The sequence below is a fragment of the Melospiza georgiana genome, chromosome 2 (assembly GCF_028018845.1).
Source record: "Melospiza georgiana isolate bMelGeo1 chromosome 2, bMelGeo1.pri, whole genome shotgun sequence".
NCBI lineage: Eukaryota > Metazoa > Chordata > Aves > Passeriformes > Passerellidae > Melospiza > Melospiza georgiana.
The window spans coordinates 19,534,665-19,559,775 of NC_080431.1; the positions used below are offsets into that span (position 1 = coordinate 19,534,665).

General features: G+C 38.2%; 1 protein-coding gene across 1 annotated transcript; it reads right to left on the bottom strand.

Annotated features, from left to right (window-relative positions):
- Positions 1 to 4,383: 4,383 nt before the first annotated feature.
- SLC5A7 (solute carrier family 5 member 7) lies at positions 4,384 to 24,667 on the bottom strand. The gene is made up of 8 exons (XM_058018624.1): positions 24,490 to 24,667; positions 17,249 to 17,362; positions 13,837 to 13,992; positions 11,150 to 11,298; positions 9,054 to 9,197; positions 7,102 to 7,255; positions 5,740 to 5,957; positions 4,384 to 5,007 (listed from the first exon to the last, which is right to left on the bottom strand). Exons 1-8 carry the CDS (start codon positions 24,665 to 24,667, stop codon positions 4,384 to 4,386), a joined length of 1,737 nt encoding a protein of 578 aa, XP_057874607.1.
- Between the last annotated feature and the right edge of the window lie 444 nt (positions 24,668 to 25,111).

Consider the following 25,111-nt stretch of genomic DNA (forward strand, 5'->3'; position numbering starts at 1 on the left):
TTTGGGGGGATAAATATTCTGCATATTTGGCATGTGGCATTATTTGGCAATGCCATTAGCATTTGGAAAGCCACTCATTTGTATCTTTCCTGTGATAATCAAACTCTTAATAGGAGTATAAAAACACGGATTTAGTTTTCAATCCACTAATTTTTATATTTCTAAATATTTACATTTATAACATATTCAATGCCCAGGATGACTTAATATCCCTCTACAAAGGGAAAAGCTATCAGATCCATTCTCCAGTGGGTTCACACAGAAGTGGATCACAGCTGCAGTCCCTAGGTGTGGGAGTTCCTGACTCATAGTGCATTTTGTGCTCCTTACCAAACTCACAGACCCTGTCCCAGTGTGGCACCCCCAAATAAGAGATCCTTAGCAAAGGTTCTGCAGGAGGGAATCCCAATGGATGTAGATTATCCTGGAGCTCAGGGGCTTCTCTTCTTTGTGACTGTGAGAACAAGGGGGACATTACTGAAATGAGAGCTTTATTTCCAACACTGAAGCCAGGTTTGGGGGTAGGGCTGTAGCCATTGTGACCATGCTGGTGGCCAGGGTGTGGGCCAGATCTCATTTTGCCAGGACCACCTCATCTCTGTGGGGCTGTGCTTGTGAGACAGAACCTCGGGTGATGCTGAGTGATAATAAAATAAACGTCTTTATTTTTAATAGATGGACAAAGCAGACCCAAAACCAGACAGTGTTTTCTTGAAATGCATGGACGCTATTGAATACAATACAAATGAAGTTAAAACATAGATATCTATATTATGCTTCCTATCTGCTTTGTTAAGTATAGTCTTAATATAGCATTTCTGACACAGACAAAAATATACTTTTATTTTAAACTACATCCACAAATACTGCCCTGATTAGTAGCAGACTTACAATAACCTACTAACTGCACATGGAACTTGACCAATACACTTGGGCAGAAGGAAAATGAATAACAGTTTTTTCCTATGATACTTCTATTTGAACTCCTAAACTCTTGCACTATATGAAAATAAAACACTAAATCTGACTTTATTTGATCCACTTAATGTTTACATTCAGTTCAGGTTCACAAAAGTATGGTTTGTTTATAATACGTATACCATCCCATTTGGACAAGTAGAGATGAAATAACTTTTTTGACATGTCAGCTATGTTATCAACCTTGATTTTATGAATACATCTCATGCAAAGGAGGAAAAAAACCCCTGTCAAATAAATGTTATTCACAAATGTGAAGAATATGAAAGTAAAATGATTGTATCATGAATATTTTACCTTAAATTTGTAGGCTCAGAAACAATAACCTCAGTGTCTGAAAATGAGCTGTTTGCTTCACTGATTGTAAATCTAATTTACTGTACAGTACTACTGTCCACAAATTGCAAAAGGGGAGAAAAACTAGTAATTCCTCTGAAAATAAAATCTGCTTAAAGAATCACATCCTGTTGGCACTTTGCTTGTGGAGGTAACCTAGTTTTTTTGTTTGTTTGTTTGTTTGTTTTGGTTTTTTGTTTTTTGCTCTTTTTTTTCCCCCACAGCTATCAATCACAGACATGGCCTTTGGTTATATGAACAGCTCTGTACAAATTAAATGGTAGGACAGCTGAGCTAAGGCAATAAAACCTGTAAACAGACTTTGCATGGGGCTGTTTGGTTTGGCTTTTGTAATCCGTCTAAGCAGGAATACTGCATAAAATAGTATCAATTAAAAAAATTTCTATAGGACAGAAAGTGCAAAATATTCTGATAATGTTTAAAGTGTCTGGTTTGAAATTTTTGGGCTAACACTTATATTTTTCACCTACCTTTTTTTGAGCATTTTAAAACCATTTACATTTTTATGGCAACAATGGAATACAAAAGAAAAATAATTTTATTTTTCAATCAAAATTTCTTAAATTATTCCAGCTCAATCCCCTTCTCTTTTCTTTTTTTCCCTTCCCATAACTGGGCATTTTGAAATAAATAATATTGAAATGTTGCTGTATTCAAAGCATCTGGTCACTATGCAGCATCTTGTAGTGAAATTCTAGCAATTTCTGGACAAAACTGAGGTAAGAGAAAAGTTTTTAGGAAGGCCTACAGGTGACTGTAAAATGGGATCCTCTAACTTAATTTGGAACAGCAGCATAAGGCATTGGCTATGTAAGCAGGTAAAACTGTGACTTGATATTTTCCCATAAGAAGGGATTCAGACTAGTGAATTTGGGCTGAAAATGAAGAATAATTCAGCAGTGCCTCTGTTCTTCCCCTCTTTCCTCTACAAAGTCTATTTCCTTATCTCCCTTCTGTGGTTCATGGGGGAATTAAGACTGCTGGGCTCATGTTTGGTTTGTGATACTCAGCACTCTGAATTTCATGGGTGGCCTATTAACTCATCTCACAGGAGTTTTTAATTTCTTTGCTATACTTGCTCTTCTGAGTTTTTACTGCATTATCCTGGTTTTGATTCCCTCCACCCAGAGCACACTCCATATTGGTAAGCACAGTAGTACTGCAGGTCACAGTGCATATTCAGAAATGAGCTGCAATGTTATTTTTAAATGCAGTGTAAGGAGAAAAAAAAAATCAACATGTCTGAAATGAATTTTCTCTACATATTAAATATATATGTATGCTGTTAAGACTCCACAAAAGGAGCAAAACATATCTAAGGATTCAACCTTGTGAAAGCTTATGTCAACACTGAATGCACAAGTTGATGGCTTCTTCCTTTAGCAGCAAAACCTATTCTTACGTCTCCTACCCTCCCTTATAACTCCTCGTGCTGTGAGTGTTAAAAAAAGAAATTTCACTGGTGACCAGCAACAGGAGGATATCTGGATTTCAACCGAACATTTTGCGTCATACACAGATTTCAAAAAGAATTATTGGAGCATAACCCTTAATTGTAGAGAAATGTAGCTACTGGAGCTCGCGCTGAGAAAGGCACATACCAACGGGGACAGACACAATCATCCTGGCCCTGGGCAGGTGGAGACAGCACTGCCTGCTCCTGCTGGCCGGGGCAGTCAGCAGAGGCCTCATCTCCCCACTCTGCTGCTTCTGGCCAGCATTGCCATTCGAGAGCCACGTCTTGTCTGCACCTGGCCAGTGCTGCTGCCCTGCAGGCTCACTGGGACGGCCAGGAGGGCAGGCATCAATGGAGGAGTCCGGCACTTAGTGGAGGACATTACACCACTGTGCCTCTCTCTGTGTTAGTGGGTTCAGCGTTCCTTTCAGTTCCTCTCCAAGCTGCTTTCAGAGGCAAACACTCAGAGATGTGGAAAGCTGTACATCAAGCCTGGTTTTTTGAGAAATTTTTGAGGAGATGTTGTTTTCTATGGAAAATCTGGATTTTTCAGAGTAATTCCAGCATGACTAAGCCAAAAGATTTTTCAGCATCTTTAAGAATAGCTTTTTTTAGTAAGTGAAAATTGGGAATTTTCTGCAGGGAAAACCCTCTCTTTTTCAAAGATTCTTGATTCTCTTTACTTTTCAATATTTATTCCATTGCTGAAGTTTCTCGGTGTCAGACTGCTTTGCTTGTGTTCATTTTGATGATAAGTCAAGATAAGTCTTCTTCACCCAACACTGAAAAAATCTATTTAGTTTGAGTTTATCTATAGGAGCCATTTTTCACAAGCTGAATTTCAATTCCAGTTATTGCTCTAAGAATTTTGGTGGCAGTCACTAACCACAGAAAAAGAAAGAGAACACCCAGATTAACATATTTTGCTTAAGGTTGCCTTATATCAGCTATAACATAATTTTAAACTGGTGATTTAATTTTAATTTTTAAAAATTAATATATCATGTTTAGCACTCCTAAAAGGAATTTATTACTATTTGTGCATTTTGCTGTCTGATACAAATAATAAATTACTAGATTGTATTATTTAAATTTCTTTATGAGGAAAAAAATTACCAGGCCAAAACCCCAGGGAATTTATCTATCTGTCTTTGCTCAAGCAACTAGCTCTTTAGTAATAAATCACTTATAGCTGTGGCAATATATTTTCACTTAATGCCAATAAAATGCTGAGTGATAATATTTCAGACTTACTGTATTATAAACTTTTCATATGATATCCTAGCTAAGAACTGTTGCACATTTTCTTCTACATATATTTTAAATTTTAAATATTTTTTTAATGGTACAGTATATAGCTCTGGATGGAAGGAATGGGATTGAACGTATACTTTAGTAAACACTCTGTGATCTAATCCAACATATTAGATAACAGCAGAAAAGAGTTCCTTCCATGAGATGCTCCTTCTCCTAGAAACAACTTAAAGAATGTGCAGAGGCATTTTATTTCCAATTCTTGCTTTCCTTCTGATAAAATACTTCTTTGTAGAATATCCTGCTTCTCATTGTTTTGCCTGTGGCTATGAGATTTTTTAATTATCTTCAGTGTTGGACAGTTCTGGACTTGAATCAACGTAGTTGAAGGCTTCCTTGTTTGTGAAAGTTGAGCTCAAAGTTAGACTGTGTCGTGGATTCACAGGTGCAAGTTCATTTAATACAATATTGTCACTTTTTACAAGAGTTGCTTTGTCCATGTGTTCTCTACTGTATCTGGCAACAACAGCATCAAGAAAGTCCAGCTTTGGTGGCAAAGTCCCACTTTCAAATAAGTATTTGGCTAAGTAGGAGACTATGACATTAGTAAAGAAGGAGGTGAGCATAGCAAGTGTTTTAAATGGGAATCGCTGGATATAGAGGTTGTTATCATCTTGATACCAGCCAGGGTAGAAGATCAAGGGCTGAAGGTAGAGGTATGGCTCTCCTCCCGTTATTCTGAGGACAAGGCCAAACAGGTATCCTGCAATGGCACCGTAGGTGTTGGTTCCTTTGATAAATAACACACACAGGAGCTGGGGGAATATGATGATATAAATGAGGTCAGAGCTGAGGTACCAGAGGCCGTACACCGATGAAGCCAGCAGTGCCATCGCTGTTGCTGATGCTCCAAACAGAAGAACAGTGATTCTGATGACCCACACAATTTCCCTGTCTGAAGCCTGCAAAAAAAGGGCAGTGTTAGGTAGTTTTTTCATGGCTATACATATATCTATATATGCCTACACTTACACACAGTCAATATAAAATACTGAATTGTAAAAGAAAGCTTTGCATGATTAATTCGATAATAATTATAAACCAATAACTCTAGCTCAATCTTAAGCTCAGAGAAAAAACCCTAGGGGTTATGGTTGCCATTCCCAAAGCCATTACTCTTTGGACATAGCAAAAAGCTTGATGATGAGTCAAAGAGAAAAAACAGCAATGTAAAAAATAACTTTTAAATAGAATCACAACTAGAAAAAAACTGTTATCATCAGAATTTCTTCTTCTCTGTTTCCTAAGAAAAACTCCAACTCATTACCATTCTGATGCCAAATGATTTCCCAATAAAGAAAAGATTAGAAAAATGTCTCATTTTGTGAAAAATTTAAGTGGAACTTACACTTGTAGCAACACTAATTAGCTGTTTGGATAAATTGCATGTCCATGAGAACTCTTGATGGCTGCCCTCCCCAAGCCAGCTTTTTCACTTTTGTCATCAGTCACAACCATAATTATTTGTATGCTTTTCAGTTTGTTCAACATACTGTTAGCAATTAAATTCTTTTTCTAGTTACAGGCAGGAACACGAAAGAGGTGTTTCATTATGAAATTATAGTCTGTGTATCACCTAGGGAAGGTCTCACCTAAAATTTTCTCTAAAAGTAAAAACGAAATCATTGTCTCACATTTTGCCGAAAGGCAAGCTGGTAAATATTCCGAGCAAACATAGAACTTGCTGATAGAATTGAGGAGTCAGCTGAGGACATCACAGCAGCAGACACAGCACCCAGGCCAAAGAACGAGATGTAGACTGGACAAAGGTACTGCAGCACGATTGGTAAAATCATATCTGCTTCTTTTTTGCTCTTGGGGTCAGGGACACCGTATTCAGTCTGGTTCCAAGCTGCAATATGGACACCAGTGTGTTATCAGTGACATTAGCAGCCACAGCACCTCTTGACTTCACAGGTAGGAAGCTATTCATATTACCACATTTTCATGCATGTTCAAGAACAAACTGTTGCTAGGCCCAGACCGATGGCATTTTAGAGAGGCAGTGTCACACCAGTTTCTGTTAGGCAGATTTAATTCTGCTCAGCATTTTTCCTTGTCTCTGAAATAAAATTTAAATTGCTCATAAATGTAGTTTTATTCAATAAAATAAGTCTGAGATCCATGGGTTTTTTTGTGACTTGTTTAACTACTGTTTTAGATTACAAACAGGACTCAAAGCAATGTAAACATTTCTAAAAGAATATTTTTAGCAGTTTAGCTACACAGTCATTATGATGGGGATCACTTTCACTATGACAAGCAAAACCTTGGCAAGTAAATATTTGTCAAGGTAAGAAATTTGTGTTAAATCAAAGAATTATTTAGTTTGGAAAACACGTTTATGATCATTGAGTTGAACCATCAGCCCAGCACTGCCAAGCCTATCAATAAACCACATCCCCAAGAGCCACGTCTACACTTATTTTAAATAGCTCCAAGGATGAAGAATCCACCACTTCCCTGAGCAGCCTGTTCCAGTGCTTGACAAACCTTTTGGTGAACACCTTTTCCCCTATATCCATTCTAAACCTCTCCTTGCTGCAACCTGAGGCAATTTCCTCTCATCCTGTTGCTTGTTATGTAGGAGATGCACCTTGCTACAACCCCCTTTCAGGTTGTAGAGAGCAAAATGCCTTCCTCAGTCTCTTTTTCTCCAGGCTAAATAACCACAGCTCCCTCAGCCATTCCCCATTATTACTGTACTAACCAAATAAAAGTACCAGAATCTAACACAAACATTGAATAAAAGTATTGTGTCTGTAGAAATCTAGAATCTACAAAATTATTTAATTTCATCCACTGTGGTAGAAGCAATTTCCTTTGGGAGAAATACTCTATAACATTATTTTTCTGTGTAGTCTTCTGTTGAAGCAGTCATGAGTTGAAAAATGATGCCACCTGGTTATCTAACCTGTATGTCACCTATTTATTTTCACACACTTGTTGCACTATTCATTTTACATTTATTGTACTACTGATTTTGAATCATTTACCTGTAGATGCTCCAATTGCTCCAATCAGCACTGCAGGAATAGCCATCACAAGACAGCCAAAAGCAGCCAGGAATGACAGGACTTGAGCGTATGTGGCAGAAGATGAGGAAAGAACTCTCTGGAAATACGCTTGCCATGGAATTCCTCCTAACGTCTGCAAACACAACAGAATGCTGTGACTGGGAGATAGCTGAATTGTTTTACTATCACCGTACAGAGAACATGCACAAGGGTCACTTGAATGCTGAAAGCCATATTGCTACTGTTCAATTTATTTACTGAATGTCAGCCAGCCAGTAAGAACTGCAACTTTCATTATCACAAGCAATGCCAAATCTGTGTAAGTCCGCTTAAATCCCATTCTTTTAGACAAGTTATTTTTTATACAGTTAGGATCAACACTTGCACTTTCATAGTCTCTGTAGTCCCCAAGTCTTTTGATTTGATAAAACTTTATGGAAAAAAATATTTTTATATTTTATATTTGAAGAATTTGCTCTCCAATACTCCCGCTCCACTAAAATTAGATTAGACTCTGACATGATATCAGTGCAAGATTTTACCTTCCTTTGTGAATGTGTCTAGTCATTTAAAGAAGGTGGGACAATTATGTATACACTGAATTCAGGAATCTGAAAAATTATTCTCCCACTGCCTTAAGCAAATACAATACCAATAAAAGTTGGTAGAAGACATAGGCAAAAAAGGGAAAAGTTTTGATTTATGGTGAAAACCCTTCTCTTTTATTTCGATATGTAACTGAAGATCCTGAATGGACTTAAAATAATTTCTGCAAAATATGACACAAAAGAGCATTACCAAAGGTTGAAAACTCAAGTGCTAACAATTCAGGATTTGAATAGTCTTCACTAAGTAACCAAGTGTCTGTCTCAAACACCGTAGAAAAAATGGCAAACATATTTTATAACCTAGTTCTATACACTAAATGAGGCAGGAGGCATTTGGACCAGAAAGTGTGTATACAGGTGTTTCATATAGCTTCATGCACACATAGGGACTAAATTAATGTTTCACTGACAATTCTGGTTTTGACTTGCTATTTATGACTGTTTTTCTTTGCCACCTTGATAATAATGTTCCTTTATCAAAGCTTTCCAAGAATGTGTAACTTTCTTGAGCTATAATGAAACAGACTAGATGAAAAGAAAGTGTATCATAATTTGGCAATATCAAAACTTTCCTTTGGTCAAATTAAACCTTCAGGCTTACAGGAGAGAATACAGCCACTTGAGCTAATGTCATACTTTAGGTCTCTGAGAGAATGCTGAATAAAATAACATGTTTTAATAGACCAATTATAAAAAGACCCTGAAGATTTTTGGCTGTGAGTATTTGAAAAAAAGCCAGAAAATGTAATCCCAAAATAAAACATGATAATAAAACCAGTGTAAATTTGCACAGGGACACTGAGAATGGAAAATGTTAGCATGTGTTTCTAGATCCTCTAATGGAAAGTACTTAATAACCACTGATCCCTTGTGTAATACAGGTATTAAATAATGAAAGACCATGGTTCATTCTGGCATGTGTGCATGTATGAATTTATCCATCCTGCCATCCATCTCTGCACAGCTTTTTCTTTCCCTATACCAAAGGCATATTTAATCATTTGTATAATGTATTTATTGCTTTCTGCAATATATGAATTCCTCTGCCAACAATTACATCAGTTAAGCATTAGCTGCACACTTTTATTTAATTTTAACATGTCAGCTCTTTCAGCCTGATGTTATTTAAATTGCATTCCTGGCAATGCTGGCTGATATGTCACTGAAATCATTCAAATGTGCAGAAATATCAAGCAGGAGTCAAGAGGGTAAAAGTTTTCAATTTGATAGAAACTCTTAACTAGACTCCATCATTTTCAGCTGTCACAGTAACATGGTGTGAGTGCTTAAATGCTTTACTCCTTCATACAAATCACCACTTACCAGTAAAAAGAAGTTGTCCAACCATGTGTAGATGTCAAGGGAGTTGATAGATCCAAGCCAAGGTGCTTGGTACACATGGTGCACAGCCGTGAGCCCAATGTCTGTTACTGCAGGATGGGACATGGCAAAGGGGACACTGATCCACTGGAACCAAAGAGAAACAATGTGCTCAGGTCTAAAGAAGATATTCTAAATCTGTGAAATTTAATGATTAACACTCATCTAGTTTTCTTATTCTTGCTTGTTTGAATACCAAATTATCAAGATGAATTGCAAAAAGTCAGATTATGTGCGGGTGGAACATTTCTGAAATCCAGAGGGCTTGGTAGTGGATAGCTCACATGTGTCCTTGAGAGTGTGAGCAAAGAATTAATAAATGGAAACTGAAAAAGCAGAAGAAAATACACATTTACACAACTTTGTTCTATTTTACCTAACCTCCTCATACATTGTTTACACTCTTTGCTGGACCACCAGACATTAGAGGAAGGAGCAGCAAAGCTCTGTGACAGTGGGAGTAAAAACTGCTCCAGAGTCTGGAGGAGAAGCTGGGATAACTGAATCATCTGTGCTCTCCTCTGCTGTGACATCTACTGTGAGAGGGTCCCATGTGTTCTAAACCTGCCTCCCTAGAGCATGGCCATTTAGATACTGACTCTTCAGCCTCACTGATGACACTCTTGAGTTCATGAATATGGGTTCTTCAGCACTACATTACTGATGTTTATTTCAAATGGGAAATTACATAAAGAGCCCAACCTGAATTAAACAAAACACTAAAAAGCTATAGATCTAATAATTTAGAAAACTTCTGTACAACCTTCATTTTCTTCCCATCCCCCCATCGGGTTCACACTAATTTTTATGTTATTCCTGCAGGATCAGGCTCTCTAGTGGTTCATGAGTGGATCATGCTGGAAGACAATTTCTGTACTTTGATTTCTCTCCAGTTTTGGGAATTTCTGTAATGCATACCATCTGTAGAAACTTTATGTCTCACAAATATTAACATTTATGTTAGGGAAAGAGTATTTTCCCCACTGTTCAGATGAAGAAAAAAGATATGAGGGAAGAAAGTCTGGAATAACTTTTCATTTGAGGTGGCCAGCTGGAACTTGGATTTGCTTTTTCAGGCTATTTAGCACCATTTCCATTAAATCACTTAAAGGTTATAGTCCTCACAGCAAGATGCCACAAAGTAAGCACACACAGAGAGCTGGTTAGTGAGCACCTGTGTAAGCAATGGCTGAGGCAATTTTCCGAGAGTTGCACAAGAACTCTGTTGAAAGCAGAGAAAGAACACCAGGCCTCCAAGGTTTCCTTTGATTCCTTCATCTTGAGCCACTCCATTTATTTTAGCATATCACAGTTCTCTGCACACCTTTGACTGTCTGTTTCTGCCACTGGCAAACAAAGCCAGCAGCTTCTTTGATTTCACCCTTGTGATCAGCGTCACACTGATGTTTTTCAATATGGGGCTTAAAGAACAGCATAAAATAAAAGGCTACCCACTAGCATATCATTGATAGCTGATGAGGGATATTCAATTCCACACTAAAAGAGCCAAGACATCTGGTGAGACTTCCTATATTATGGTCTCCAAGGGTGGTGGAGGGAAATGAGGGAAAAACCAGGAAGGTTAACTAAGTTAACAGGAGGTTAACTAAGCTGTGTAGGTGACAACCACAGAAAAGAGAAGCAGTAGAGTATCAGTTCTGCAGGTCCAGTGACAGAATTTCTCTACCAACAGTTTAGTATGTCTGATGCCTCCTGCCAGTGTCACAGTCCTATAGACTGACAGGGAAGGAGTCAGCACCAGTTCTATTCTGAGTTAGATGTATACTCAAGAGGAAAATTGTAAGAGTGGTTGGACTGCCAGACTGGCTGGAAAAAAGCCAGAGAATCAGACCTCTTGGACAGCACTATTTCCCAAGTACAGGCTGTACACTGATGCAAATGCAGACTTTTAAAGTCAGCACTCTGTGAGTCTGGCCAGTTAGCAATGCTGTGCCTGGTACACCCCTGGTACACACTTGGCCCTTCTAGGTGCTCAGGACAAATCCTTGACAAAACAGGGCAAAAAAAGCCAAACTTACCAGTCCCAGGAAGATGCAGAAGAGCTGAACTACGTCGGTGTAGGCCACAGAATAAACTCCACCCACAAGTGTGTACAAAGTGGCAATCAGGGCAGAAATAATGACTGAAATATTGACATTAATGTCAATGATCACACTTATAGTCGCACCTAAGGAGAAAAGCAAAGCACTGTGTGTTAGTGTGTGTATCACAGCATGTCTGATGAGAACCCCACCTTTGTCAAGTTGCATATATTGGTTCTGGACTGACAGTAACAGCATTAATAATTACCCTGTATATTCTGCACACCCTTTCTGCACCTTTAAAGGGAATAGGAAAGAGATGCTCCTGTTGGTCTAAGTTTAGCATCTCTCATTTTGCAAGTTCTTAGGAAAAGGAAAAGTGTCCCAGCACTTCATTTTGTTGCTCAAGGTCGTAAGGAGTACATTCTCTTGTTCTGTCTGTGAAAACCAGCTATGCCCACCCCTGATTGCCACAGTCTTCAGAAGGATACTGAGAATGTTCCTGCAATGCTAACAGACAGCTGTCACAGCACTTGCAGGATGCATCCCCTGAGGTCCCATGAATCTGTGTCTGTCCAGTGTATTTTAAAGTGTCCTCACTTGGTTCTTTTCCAACAAGTCTTCCTTGCACTGGACTTTCCCAAGTTTCTCAGGGTCCTGGGATTCCTAAAAACTGATCTTGCCAGCAAAAAATTAAGCAGAAAAAGCACTGAATACATCAGTCTTTTCCATATCTTTTACCACAAGGTGCCCCCTCCCATTCAACAGCGGTTCATATTTTCCCTTTTGTTAGGATGAACTGCTCTTGAGCATGGAGGAGGTGATCCCTGAATATCAACCAGTTCTGCTAGGCCTAGCTCTACTCTTCTAAAGTCTATGGCTGCAGTTGTGATATTTGCCTTGTTCCCCCCTCTCAGGACCATGAGCTCCCCCATCTCATGAATATTGCTGCCAAATCTGCCTTTGACCTTTATAACCCTGACTTGTTCTTCCTCGTGTCTAAGTAACAGGTTCAACAGGGCACCACCTCCCTACAACAGCTCCCTGATCATTTGTGTCAAGAAGTTGCTGCCAGTGCACTCAAGAAACGCCCTGAACAGCTTGTGTCCTCCTGCCTGGCCCCTCCAGCAGCTATCAGGATGGTTATACATTTCCCTTTGATGTACCAGCTATTTCAGCCATTGCAATGTTTTAAGACCGTGTTTAAGAAATTCCTCTCCTCCTAATTAGGATGATTTCGATGAAACATCTTGCAAGTACTTTTAGTGCTTGCAGTTATTGTAGATGGATATTCTGGAGTACATATTTGAAAGAGTTTTGGCCTCAGAAGACAACATGATGTGTGATATATAAGAACTTCTGGGAGCTGATAGATGTGGCTTTTGCTGCACAATGAGCCTTCAAAGTTCATGTGCTTAAGAATGACAAGCTCAGACCTCTTCCACAGCTTCAAGATCAGTGTTTCCCATCTATAACCCTGCCAAGGAAGGAAAGTAAGTAGTGAAGAATACTGGGATTAAACATTCATCAGTGAGGATAGGTGTGAAAAAGGAACTAGATTACTCACAGAATAGTTAAAATTGAAATCTTCTTTGACCTTTATAATCATTGACAGTCTTTAACTGTTGGCTGTGATATAAATCTAGAAAGGTATTCACATCACTTGTGTTGAAATAAAAGAGAATGGATTGTCCTTAATAAAAAATACTGCAAATACTCTGGGTGTTCTTCAAGTTATTCAACTCCCATCACCTCAGCATGCAGTTATTTCTTAGTCTTTTAAGGATTTTGTGATGAAATGGTGGTAAACAAGCTCCCCATTGCTTTGCAGTTCATCAGAGCGCAGTTGGAGAGTACCTTCAAAGTTTATTTTTGTTTAAAATAGCTTATGCTAGAAGGCATTACCACATGCATGTGCATTATTAGTATGATTAGTTGGTAAAAGTCAATTACTGGTGCTTCAACTCAAGGGCTTTCTCTATTCTTAAAGGGGTTGCTAAATGCAGGCCTGAGATATAATTAAAAACCCTGGAAGCTGATTTTTTTCAGGACTGGATGAGTAGCTGAGTGATTTTCTATTGAGTCACAGTTTCACTAATTCTCCAAATCCTTTCTTGATTATTTTCTTCATTTTGTCAAGAAGAAAGCCATTTAGAATTGAAGAATTCTTCAATTTATTGATTAGCATCTGGTTTATTTCTATTATTTGTGTTATGGAATGGTCTGTATAAGGAGATCTCCTATATTCAAAGGATTATTTTGTTAAGATGCATTGGAAATGCTATTACATATCATTAAGGGAAATTTTGACTGGCTTCTCTCATCCCAGAGATGTAAAAGAAAAGCTGGGTCAGATTTGACACTAAAGGGGCCCTTGCAATCACTTATGTTACCCTCACTATGAACAGAAATTTGCTCCTAAATCCTTTCATGCTCTTTGAAGAGGGACAACTTAAAGGTATGTGAAAATGAATAGATACTTTGCATGTCTTTCCCTTATCAAAATAATTAAAGGGGTAGCATTACTGGGTTTATTTGCTAGTTAGCATGGGTCTGAGAAATGTCACAGTCTGAATCACTTGCCTTAAATAGTTACCATTTGGAGCCAGAATTTTAATGCATTTCTGATATTCTTGATAATTTCTACCTGTAATAAACTAATATTTATACTGCTTATTCCTTACCTAAGGCAGAGAAGATGGCAGCAGCCCAAAACATTTCTCCCATTAAAGCTGGAATAAACAGTAGTCCTCCCATCCTTTTCCCATAAAGCTGCTGAAAGGGGTCCAACATTGTCACATAGCCTTTGGATCGCATGGGTTTTGCAAAAAAAAGGCCACCTACAAAGAAAAAGCCACATAAGACACCAGCTGCAGTTCAGAAATGCATTACCATTAAGGGATAAAAGATTCATTGTCAGTTAAGGGTACAAAAATGTCATCAATAGTATGTGTTTGTTTATTTGTTTGTTTGCAAGTAAAAAGTACAGTGAAAATATCCTCTGGAAACTCTAACGTATGTCTACAGAATTACTTAAACGCACATACTCCATTAGTATCTATATTCTGATGATTTAAAAAAAGCCTTTTTCTTATTTTTTCTGGCTCAGTTTATGTAATCTCCCATTATGGATGCTGTCAGAATTTTGTCTAATTTTGGATTAGCCTAAGAGAATGGCTTTTCTACCTAATCCTGTTGATTCTTAGACTGGAATCCAGCATGAATTTTCACATACTCCTACTCTAAAAATAAAACAGTCCGAGACTCCTGAATCAGAAATAGAATTTCACATGTGGTTTAGTGCACACACAGCAAATCTGATTATTTCAGGATAATTCAGATTTATTATGTATGTTTGAAACAACTTTACTACACCTGCAGGATGTGTCAGAGGTGTGTCAGAGGTCTTCTGAGTTCTGCTGGTGTCAGATTCCATTAATACTTCTCATACAGTTATTTCACTTATGCATGTTCAGGAATTTTGATATATCATTATTCTGCTCTGCCTGGCTGGTATATGGGCTAGATATGTACATAAATGTGCAAAGGCCTTCCCTCCTCAAATTCTGTCTCTCTTGGGCAAATTCCTTCTGTCTTTCTATCTGAGGAAAGCTGAAAGAGCCCTTGTATGGAAACCTGCGTAGTTGAGATCTGCACATGACTGTAACCAAGTCATCACAGTAAAACTGCTGTATAAGGTATAATTACGAAGTGGAAACCCTGTCAGTTCCCAGTAAGATATACTGTATGGCATTTGGCAATCCTTAATTAGGTTCCTCATGACAAGATATGTCATTTACTCATCATATTGTGCAGAAGGTTTTCCCAATTCCTATGTATTGCCTTTTATAACTCATATTTCTTCATTTCATCAAGTTCTCTGAACAGAAGGTACTGGGTCATACACTGTCATCCCAATTTATAGTGCTTATGTGAATGCTGTGTTTAGACAGGTAGATGCAGAAACCCTTCAGCTTTTTTTTTTTTTGTGATTCTTGGTTTGGTAATGGATCCTTTTCCTAGTCTACTTGTTATGCCATCATTGCAAAAGACAATTAAAGAAGAAAAAACATGATCTATTATTATGTTCAAACACCTGTTAAAGGAAATAGGAAGTATTCAAACTTTTAAAACTAAATTACTTGAAAAACTATGGAAAATAAATTGTATGGAGAACAAACAGGGAGATTAAATTAATCTTAAATACTTCCTGTCTGAAGCAGTAATATTTTTCCCTGCCTTGTATTTATAATTTTGATTATGTGTTTTTTTAAAGGATAAAGAATTTCCCTCCTCAAGCTTTCAAGTACAGATCATGCCTAGAGAAATTCTTTCTCTGTGTTCTGCAGAGAGATATGTGGTTATACATACAGACTGCTTTTCTCTGCAGTAGCCATCATAATTTTCAGGAAAACAAGTCTGGGCATCTCTAAACAGCTGAAAACAAGCAGAGAGGCTAACTCTTCTGGACTATTGTTAATTTGTGTCAATTCTGCAGAGGCTGAGTGTTACCACATTTCTCCTCACAGAGAAAAGCAAGGCACAATTCTTCCCAAGAATACTTTTGGGTTTCACATTCTCTGAACCTCAGAGAAAGAAAAAACAATTCTTATCTCATTTACTGCTCCTGTGTTTGTTCACAAATGGAATGCATCGTGGAAGATTGTTTACCTGAAGGGAACTGATAATTGGATTCTGGTGTGTTTTGATTCACTGGCCAATTGGATCCAGGTGTGTGTGTGTCAGGACTGTGGGCTGACAGTCATGAGATTCCGTGCAGTGCAGTGCAGTTGAGTGCTTGGCAGATTCAGTTTAGATGTAATGGAATACAGATGTAATATAGTATAGAACAATATAGTATAATAAAGTAAGTAATTAGCCCTCTGATAAGATGGACTCCTCCTCCTCATTCCTCCTTCGTTGGGGGCAAAAATATCTACTATAGTTGAGGACCGGGAGGACGCTTGTGACTCCAATCCCAACAGGCAGCTAATGACACCGATGGATTGCGACCCTCGGGGCCTCCCAATGGCACCAACTCATCTCCAGGCAGACATGCACAGCCCCTGCTTTCCTTACAGCACACAGAGCTGCTCTCAGGGGTGGCAAGAACTGGAGCTGGCCTGTCATGTCAGGGAGGGTCATCTGCAGTGGGGGAAGTTTCTGCCTAGGAAGTCAGGATAACTAGGACAGGACATTGGAAAGCGTTTTTAAGGGGAAAAAAAGAAAGAGGGAGAAAAACAAGTTGTATAGGAAGAAATAAAATGTGAGAGAGGATCTGGATAAGGAAACAAAGGGACAGATTAGGTGTGAGGACCCTGAGAATAGACTCAGAATAGACTGAGAAGTCAAGTTATATTAGAAAAGTGAGTACATCAGTCACGTTAAGGAAATATGAAAAACACAGGATCTTTTTTTTCTGAAACAACATGCTTTTTAAACAGTTGCATCATTATTTGAGCATTAGAATTTATAATGCTGTCTGTATTTTACACTCTCTCCCTGCATATATCAGGATTTTGCATTAGCATTCTGACATGTGATTTAGAGTTTGGTACATTTAAGAGATTGCATGTTTCAGTTTTAAGAAAATAGTTTCTAGTCTGAGGAAATATGTTCTACATACTTCCTACACAAAATCAGAAAAGTTACCTAGGTTCTTGGTGGACATCTATAAAGTATAAGCACTTTCCTAACCCAAAAGGATGGTTGTCTAATTTCAAGATTTATAGGTGTACTGACACCTGGGCACCTGGGTCATGTTCCAGAGCATATAGGCAATTAACGAAAACTTGAATAAATAAAACCAGGTATTGACAATTTAAACACATTGCTGGTCCCGTCTACCACCCCCAAAGAATATGGTTGTAATAATCAAATAGGTCTTGGCAAGCAATTTGGGACACTTGAGATATCAAACTATTTATACTTGTTTTTTGTCTTGTTTTATTTTGTTTCAATAGCCAAATGTACCAGAAGAAGGGATCCAGTTTACCTCAGCAACCTTTTATGGGACCATAGTTTTTTATTTTAAAGAATGAACCTGACATCAGAACTCTTTAAAATGAGGGTCTATTAGTTTTAGTATTTGCTTACCTAAAACCAGGCTAAGGGAATATCCAATAGGAGCCTGAGCCCAAGCTAGACCATAGTCTGGAACATACACAGCTTCTGCTGTCCCATTGATGTAACCTCCTCCAACCCATGTGGCTGAAAAGGAAGAGATGGAAAAGTCTTTAATGTCCACAAAGAAAGAAAAGATCACACACTGTATAATAAAATCATCATTATGTACGATATGGCTATTTTTTGTTATATCAACAATACAAGTGCCAGGCATGGCATCCTTTTATTAAAGGCAGCCCTAATTTGAATTTACAGCCTAAGCATATGAAAAAAGAAGTCAAAAGGACTGAGGCAATCATCAAAGTGTCTAAGTCTCTATATACTCAGTGATGATGTGAGGGCTGAGTCCCCCGCTATTTATTTACTATTACGATTTTGTTTGTGTTAGTACAAATGAAGGAGACGTATAAGAGGGAGTCTAAAGTAGGACATGTAAATTAGGCAAAGTTTGATGAACACAGTATTTACCAGGACCTTAATAAAAAAAAGCCTTTTAAACCTTGTTAAATTTTTGCTGTTACATGAAGCATACTAATAAACTCGGAGTTCTCAAAATATTTCTATATAGAGTTGTGGTGCTTTTTTTGTCACCATAAAAGTTCTAAACTCTAAACTTTAATTCATTTATTTTATTTTTCCTTGAGCCATAGTCAATAAAGGATATGTGCTATCTCCAATATTTCTGATTTTATCTCTCTCTCCAAAAAGCAGTATTTTTAATATACCGACCTCTGACACTTAATGAGTTTATTCTCTGCCTTTAAGGGAAGTTTCTACATTTGAGAATTTGGGATCAACAGTATATATGAGAGAAAAACTCCAACACATAAATGTGTTGTGATTACATCTGCAAAAATATTTCATAACAAATCAAGTAATAAAGTTCATCTCTTCCTGTTTGCAGATTCCATGCAAAAAAAAAATTATTATCTCTGATGTGTAATGAGCAAGTTTTAGAAATCCAAGTCTGCAGTTTCAACAGGACCAGACAGTCCTAGATTTTTGTAATGATGTTTTGGTTTGTGTCAGAACCCTTTACTTTTTCATGTAAGAGTGGTTAGGGTTTCTGTGTAAAAAGTCACAATTGTTGGAAATGTATTTTTCTTAAACATTCTTCAGAATTTTCCCATCATCCACCATTGTGCAGGCAAACTTGATTTTGTGTTTAAGACAAACAATTGGAGAGAAAAACAAATTAAGAAAATTTAACAAAATTCTTTAAGAAATTTTATTAAGAGCTAAATAACTACTCTTTTCTGCTCGGCTGTGATATCTCTCAAGTACTACTAGAGGGTATTTTGCTGAATTTCACTATGGCTTTAGAATCAAAGATCTCCAGCAACCAGAGAATTACAATTGTCCCCCTTTCAGCAATTTGAAGCACAGGAATGAGCCATTCTGTTGTTGGAAATGGTATAATGGACTTTCATGAGGGTGTGCATGCAGAGAGAGAGGCTGCAAAAAAAGAAGCGACCCAAGGAGCCCTGTTACGAGTAGAGTTTTGGTTATCAAAACTATTGTGGACTACAGAGATAAGGGTGAGTGATGACCGTATGGAGCCACGTGGGGAAGATGGGTTAAGGCTGATTCTTAACAAGAAGAGCAAGGATACATAATCTACATAAAAAGTTGCCAAACATTTGGGATTTTGTGACTCTTTACAGTGTGAATTAAGATAGAAGGGAATATCATACTTTGTTTATCGGATTTCTAGAATTATGGAATTGTTTGGATTGAAAGGGACCGTAAAAATCTTCTATTTCTAATTCCTCTGTGATGGGCAGGGATGGCACCCACAAGGCCAGGTTGCTCAAAGCCCTGTCAAACCTGTCCTTAAACACTTCCAGGGATGGGCAACCACAACCTCTCTGGGCAGCCTTTTCCAGTGCATCACCATCCTCACAGCAAAGGATTTCTTCCTAATACAGAATCTAAATCTACCCTTCAATTCCCTACCTCTGCATCTCATCCTTTCACTTCATGCCCCAATCCCCATCTTTTCTATAAGCCCCCTTTAGGTACTGTAAGGCTGCTATCAGGTCTGCACAGATCTTTCTCCTGTCCAGGCTAAACAATCCAAACTCTCCCAGCCTGTTCCAGAGATCAGTGTTGGGCCCAGTCCTGTTTAATATCTTTACTGATTATCTGGATGAGGCGACTAAATCTACCATTGGCAAATTTGCAGATCACACAAAGTTGCGTCAGAGTGTTGATCTGCAGTAGTGTAAGATATGGACAGGCTGGAGAGATTGGCTGAGGCCAACTGCATGAGGTTCAACAAGACCAAGTGCTGAGTCTTAGCCTTTGGTCACAACAACCCCAGACAGTGCTACAGGCTGCAGACAGTGTCTGGAAAATAGTCCAGCAGAAAAGGACCTGGGGATGCTGATCAACAGCAGATGAACATGAGGAAATGTGTGCCCAGGTGGCCAAGAAGGCCAGTGGCAGCCTGGCCTGCATCTGCAATAGTGCAGCCAGCAGGAGCAGGAAAGACATCCCCTTGTACTTGGCACCTCTAGTGCTGTGCTCAGTTCTGGGCCCCTCACTTTAAAAAGGAATTGATGCTGCAGTGTGTCCAGCAAAGGGTGACAGGGCTTGTGAAAGGTCTAGAAAAGATGTCTGATGAGGAACAACTGAGGCAGCTGGGTATGTTTAGTCTTGAGAAGAGTAGGACCTCATCGCTCTCTACGACTGCCTGATAGGAGGATGTAGTGATGTGAGGCCCATCTCTTCTACCATGCCTGCAGCAAAAGCACAAGAGAAAACAGTCTTAAGATGAGGCAGGTGAGATTCAGGTTAGACATTAGAAAAACAGTTTTGACTGTGAGGATGGTCAGGCATTGGAATATCCTTCTCAGGGAGCTGGTGGAGTTACCATCCCTTGGAGGTGTTCACGAGGTGTCTGGATCTGGCATTGAGTGATGTAGTTTAGGGGCTACAGTGGTAGTGTTGGCTTGACAGCTGGACTTGATGATCTTGAAGGCCTCTTCCAATCCTGATGATTCTACAATTCTGTGATTCTAAATTTTTCTTAACAGGGCTGCTCTTAATCCACTCATCACCCATCCTGTATCCATGTTTGGGTTTGCCCAGATCCAGGTGGAGGATCTTACACTTGGTCTCTTACACTGGGTCAGGTACCTTTGTATGGGATCCCTTCCCTCTAGAGTACCAACCACAGCACTCATCCTGGTGTCATCTGCAACCTTGCTTGAAAGGGCCCTCATTCCCCTTGTCCATGGCCCTGACCAAGCTGCTGAATAGTACTGGTCCCAATATGGACCCCATGCTCTATGGAAAAATCCCTGACTACCTGGGATGTGTGTTGCTTATTGTGTCTCAAGCAGCATAATCTTGTGGAATAAGCACGTGTATCCAATATCAAAAAGTAAATATTTACAAAGGGAAGCTTATTTGTCTCTTTCCCCAGAAAATGCCTAAGCATGAATTCTACATTAATTATATACTTGGTTACAGGAGGGAATAATATCCCACAGTCAGGGGCAGATGTCCAATATTGCTGCAGCTGTGGTGAATGGGGCTTCCAGCTCCAGCATTGATTTGCCAACAGTTGCTACAGAGATGTCAGATGTTCCCCAAAGGGCACTTGGTGCCGTGCCTAGCTCCCTTATTTTCTTCTGGAGGAGATCAAGTCAATTCCCTTCTGTGTGATGTTGTAGGGGTCGTTACCTGCCACTGTCTGCACTGCAGACAGATACTGCTGTGTAAGGATTGAAGGATTTAGCCCTTATTTTTAATTTTATTTCTTGATTTCTGGATTGGTGTTTGAAAAATTGCTGCTAATCAATTTTTTCTGTGCACATGACTGTTCTGGAACACCTGGCAAGGACCACAGAGCTCTAGGAAGGTGTTATATGTCTTTTTCTGAGGGGATGAATGGATAGTCAGCACGTACACTGACACAGGTAAATACATTAGAATTATAAAGGGATAAGATAGGATGGGATTTCAACCTTAGATATTAATTTTCTGATCCTCATTTGGTAAGCCACAATTTAAAGTTAGTTTAATACCATTATTTTTGGTGAAATTCTTTTTGTTTTTACCTAAATCAGCCAAAAGGAATACAATATTTAATAATCTATGGAAGCATTCATGTGGTAATCTATTTTAATCTTCTCTTTGCCTGCCGTCTGAAGAACAAAAAATGCAGCAAATACCAACATCCATTTAAAACATGCACTGTAAAAAAGGATCAAACAAATATTGAGGGTAAGGAGTGCAATTTTTCTTGTAGTTCCTGTGAGACACACAGAAGTTGATCTCTGAGTTCTTGATATATAGTGATATATACTAGGAAACCAAATTTTTGGTATTTCTTCAGATGAATTCCTTGTCTGAGCACTCAAATTATTTAATAAACTCATCAAGTTCTGTAAAATGAAAATTCTGATCCAAAGATTAGAATAAAATAGAATTGTGTAATATTTTTTTTCATGTAGAAGGGTTATGTAGGTCTATCCAACTAAAATGCAAAAATTACATCAATATATCCTTTTGGGTCATGTTTGTGAGTATTTAGTTATGTAATCTCAACTATTTCCTTTGAGGTTTAAACTCAATCACTAAAATCAAATTAGATTAAATTTTGTTTCAGATATCACTTCTTTAAAAATCATTCACAAAAATAAGGAATGGTAGAATTTAATGCAATATTTTATCTATAATTATGTAAAAATTACACAGAGATTAAATGCGTCTACTGTGGTACAATGTTATTTCATTTTAATATAAGCTGCTGTGATCCATCCACAATTCAACCTTTTCACTCCTTCTGTTTTCTTATTTGCAGACACACTCAACCTTCAACAGGCTTTGTATTCAGCATTTCAGTAGCTGGTTGATACAGCTTTTTCTCCTTTAAGATCACAGCATATATCCAAAAATATTCACAGCTGCTATTCATAGGTAATGCTTTAAGATTTTTCAATGTTGTTTAGAAAATCAGCTATAATTACTCTGTAATATTGACTTTGGTGCTTATATTCTGAATTTTATTTCAAATTTATAGGCTCAGTGCTGTCGTCCTCTCCACTAAGTAACCCTAGAAACTTCTACCACTTTCATGGCCCATACCCGAGGAACATTGCAGCGTTTGTCGCAGGCAAAAAAGAGAGAATAAGGCCTTATCTCATAACCCAAAGTGCTTCATGTACATAAAACCAATATCCTTTCTGGAAATCTTTAAAACAATTCTTGTTTTCCTGTTGTAGGGAGGCTTTGCTTTCTAATTTATATTTAGACAATTAAACCTGGAAAACATAAAGACGGTGTTGGAATAGTCATGTATTGCGAATAGTCAGGGTTGCGAGGTGCAAAATCAGCACCAACCATTTTTTAAAAAGCAGGTATGCACTTGAAATGTATGTACCTTTTGTAAAAATTATCAACCTGTAAAAATTATTGTCAATTTTCATCAGCTTACTTTCATAATTGTTTTGTTATGACTTTAGAAATCGAGTGCCCCAAACACCCTCACCGAGACAAAGCTCGGACGAACCCCTGGCTCAGCAGATTAGTGCCCAGATCTCGCTTTATGCACCAGCCGTGGTTCACTACAACTGAAAGGTAGGTTAGTTGCCATATCCAGCTCTAATTGCCAGATTGAAGGAAGGCACAGGGGAAAAAGAGTGTCAGCCTTGAGAGTATAAAATCCGTGATAGGCTTTGGGATCAGTCTGATATTCTGCTGCAAAGATGAGACACTGCGCCATCTCTAGAGCTTGCACAACACAGGATGAACATGTGCGGGTGTGAATTCTGGTGGCTACAGAACATGCCTGAGATACAGGAAATCCCAGTTCAGGTCTCATCTGTGCTTCACTGTTACACAAAGTATTCCTGCAAAATAGGATGAAGGAGACCAGAATCTGTATCTTCTATATGCAAAGCTATTAGTTGTAGCCACTTCTGCGGGAAATGCTTTTTTATTTTGACTCCCCTGATTCAATGTTTATTGTTTTGTGGCAACCAATATTTCTGCAAAACATTCTGTTTTCAGTGCCCTTGAAAACATTTCATTCAGCAGAAAGCAGTCCAACCAGCTCTCACTATGAGCAGACTCTCGTCATCCTCATGCACCAGTAGCTGATGGATGCGTGATATGGTAAATTACAGCATAGTGCAAAAAGCAGAACATCTGACTGCATTCAAACTTTATTGACTTTTACAAACATTCTTTACTCAATATCTAAACATTCAGTCTTCGAATGAGAAAAATACCCCTGCAAAAGAATGTGAAGTTATCTCAAATAAAGAATGCAGATTTTTGGCCCAAGTTTTACTTGGCTCTTCCTTATTAGATAATTGTGAAAGCAGAGCAGGGCAAAACAGCAAAACATAAATACAGTCAGATAAATTCAATTTGGCAATTGAAAGGGCTTTGCCTGAATAGGATTTAGATTAAATTAAGAATTAAAAAAAACCCCACCATGCCTAAACACTAATTTGCCTTAATATAATGGTGGGCAAATCCACTCTTCCTATAATGCATTTTTGTTCCAATACCATAATATAAGTTTCGAGATTTTGGACAGTATTGTGAATATCTTATTTACCCAGGCAAGATGGCTGGTTTGACTGGCTCTGGGAGTTCAGAGAGCACTGTTTACAAAATCAGTGAAGAACTCTTCCTTCACCCAGCCTTTTCTTACTCATACTACTATTGAGAGTAAAGCATTATTTTGTCCAATTGCTGAAAAAGAAGCTAAAAGAATCCACAAAATAAGTTTGCTGAAATCTGTACAGTTACAAGTCTGGAGTTATATCAATTTTCTTTTAGAAAGTTAGTTTATGTTGTACACCCTCCCCTTCCCAACAATCTTTTTCCCTATAAACTTTGTTTTACTCAGATTAAACAAACCCAATAACACACAAATATGGATGGTTTTAAAAACTATAACAATTATGTTAAGACTTTTTAATTAATCTATATTAATTCTGTATTTTTGTCCCAAACATATCTGATCTACAGATGAATATGGAATGAAAATATATGTAAACTAGTTAAAATATATTCTTTCTGTAAGATTTACAAATATTTGTTTCTTCTATACAGATGCTACAATTGGATAAAAAGTATATCTATTTTCCCCACTTTGCATTACTCAACATGCAGACTGCAATTCATTCAGATGGAAAACTGACAAGTTTTACACTGACTAGGAAACAGTAAGGTGTTTTTTTACATACCTGTCATTGTAAATCCACCAACTAGCAAACCAATGTCTCTTCCACCGACTATAATGGCTTCGCTGCGATCTCCTTTGCTGCCGGTGTTCTTGGTTTTCCAAGCAGCCCATATCCCTACTGCCAGGATTGCCAGGTAGAAGACAACTATGGCCACCAGCCCCTCCACATGGAAAGCCATGTTGAAGTCCCAACTGTTTCTTTAATCGCTATTTCATTAAGACCTCTGGAGAGAATGCAATAATAGGTCTGCTTTTAGCATGCCTGCTTTTTAGAATCAGTGTACAAAAACCCTCAGATGGTTTTTAAAGAGACTATTCCGGTGAATTTATGAAATGAGAATTTCAGATGTAATTGAGATTAATGTCACATGCCAATTAAAATGCCAGTGGAGCAACAACCAGTGGTTACAGTCTGAACACAAAAGGGAATGAATGACGTGGCTGAAAGCTAAACTACCCTTAGAAATCAGTTATTGAGCACTGAATTATTTTGGTATCACCAAGTCCTCAATGTCTGGGAACTTTTCAGTCACAGACTAGTTTGGTACAAGAAAAAATCTTGGGCATGTGGACTATTACAAAAATCTCTATTTTGAAGACAAAATTGCTTTAAGTAATAATAG

Excerpts from the sequence above, each read along its gene's own strand:
- SLC5A7 (XM_058018624.1), bottom strand. The coding sequence starts at position 24,667 with ATGGCTTTCCATGTGGAGGGGCTGGTGGCCATAGTTGTCTTCTACCTG. Across the intron at positions 13,993-17,248 it reads TTCCCTTAGCCTGGTTTTAG|GTGGCCTTTTTTTTGCAAAA; the intron begins GTAAGCAAATAC and ends TTTTCTTTGTAG. Across the intron at positions 9,198-11,149 it reads TCTGCATCTTCCTGGGACTG|TGGATCAGTGTCCCCTTTGC; the intron begins GTAAGTTTGGCT and ends CTTTGGTTCCAG.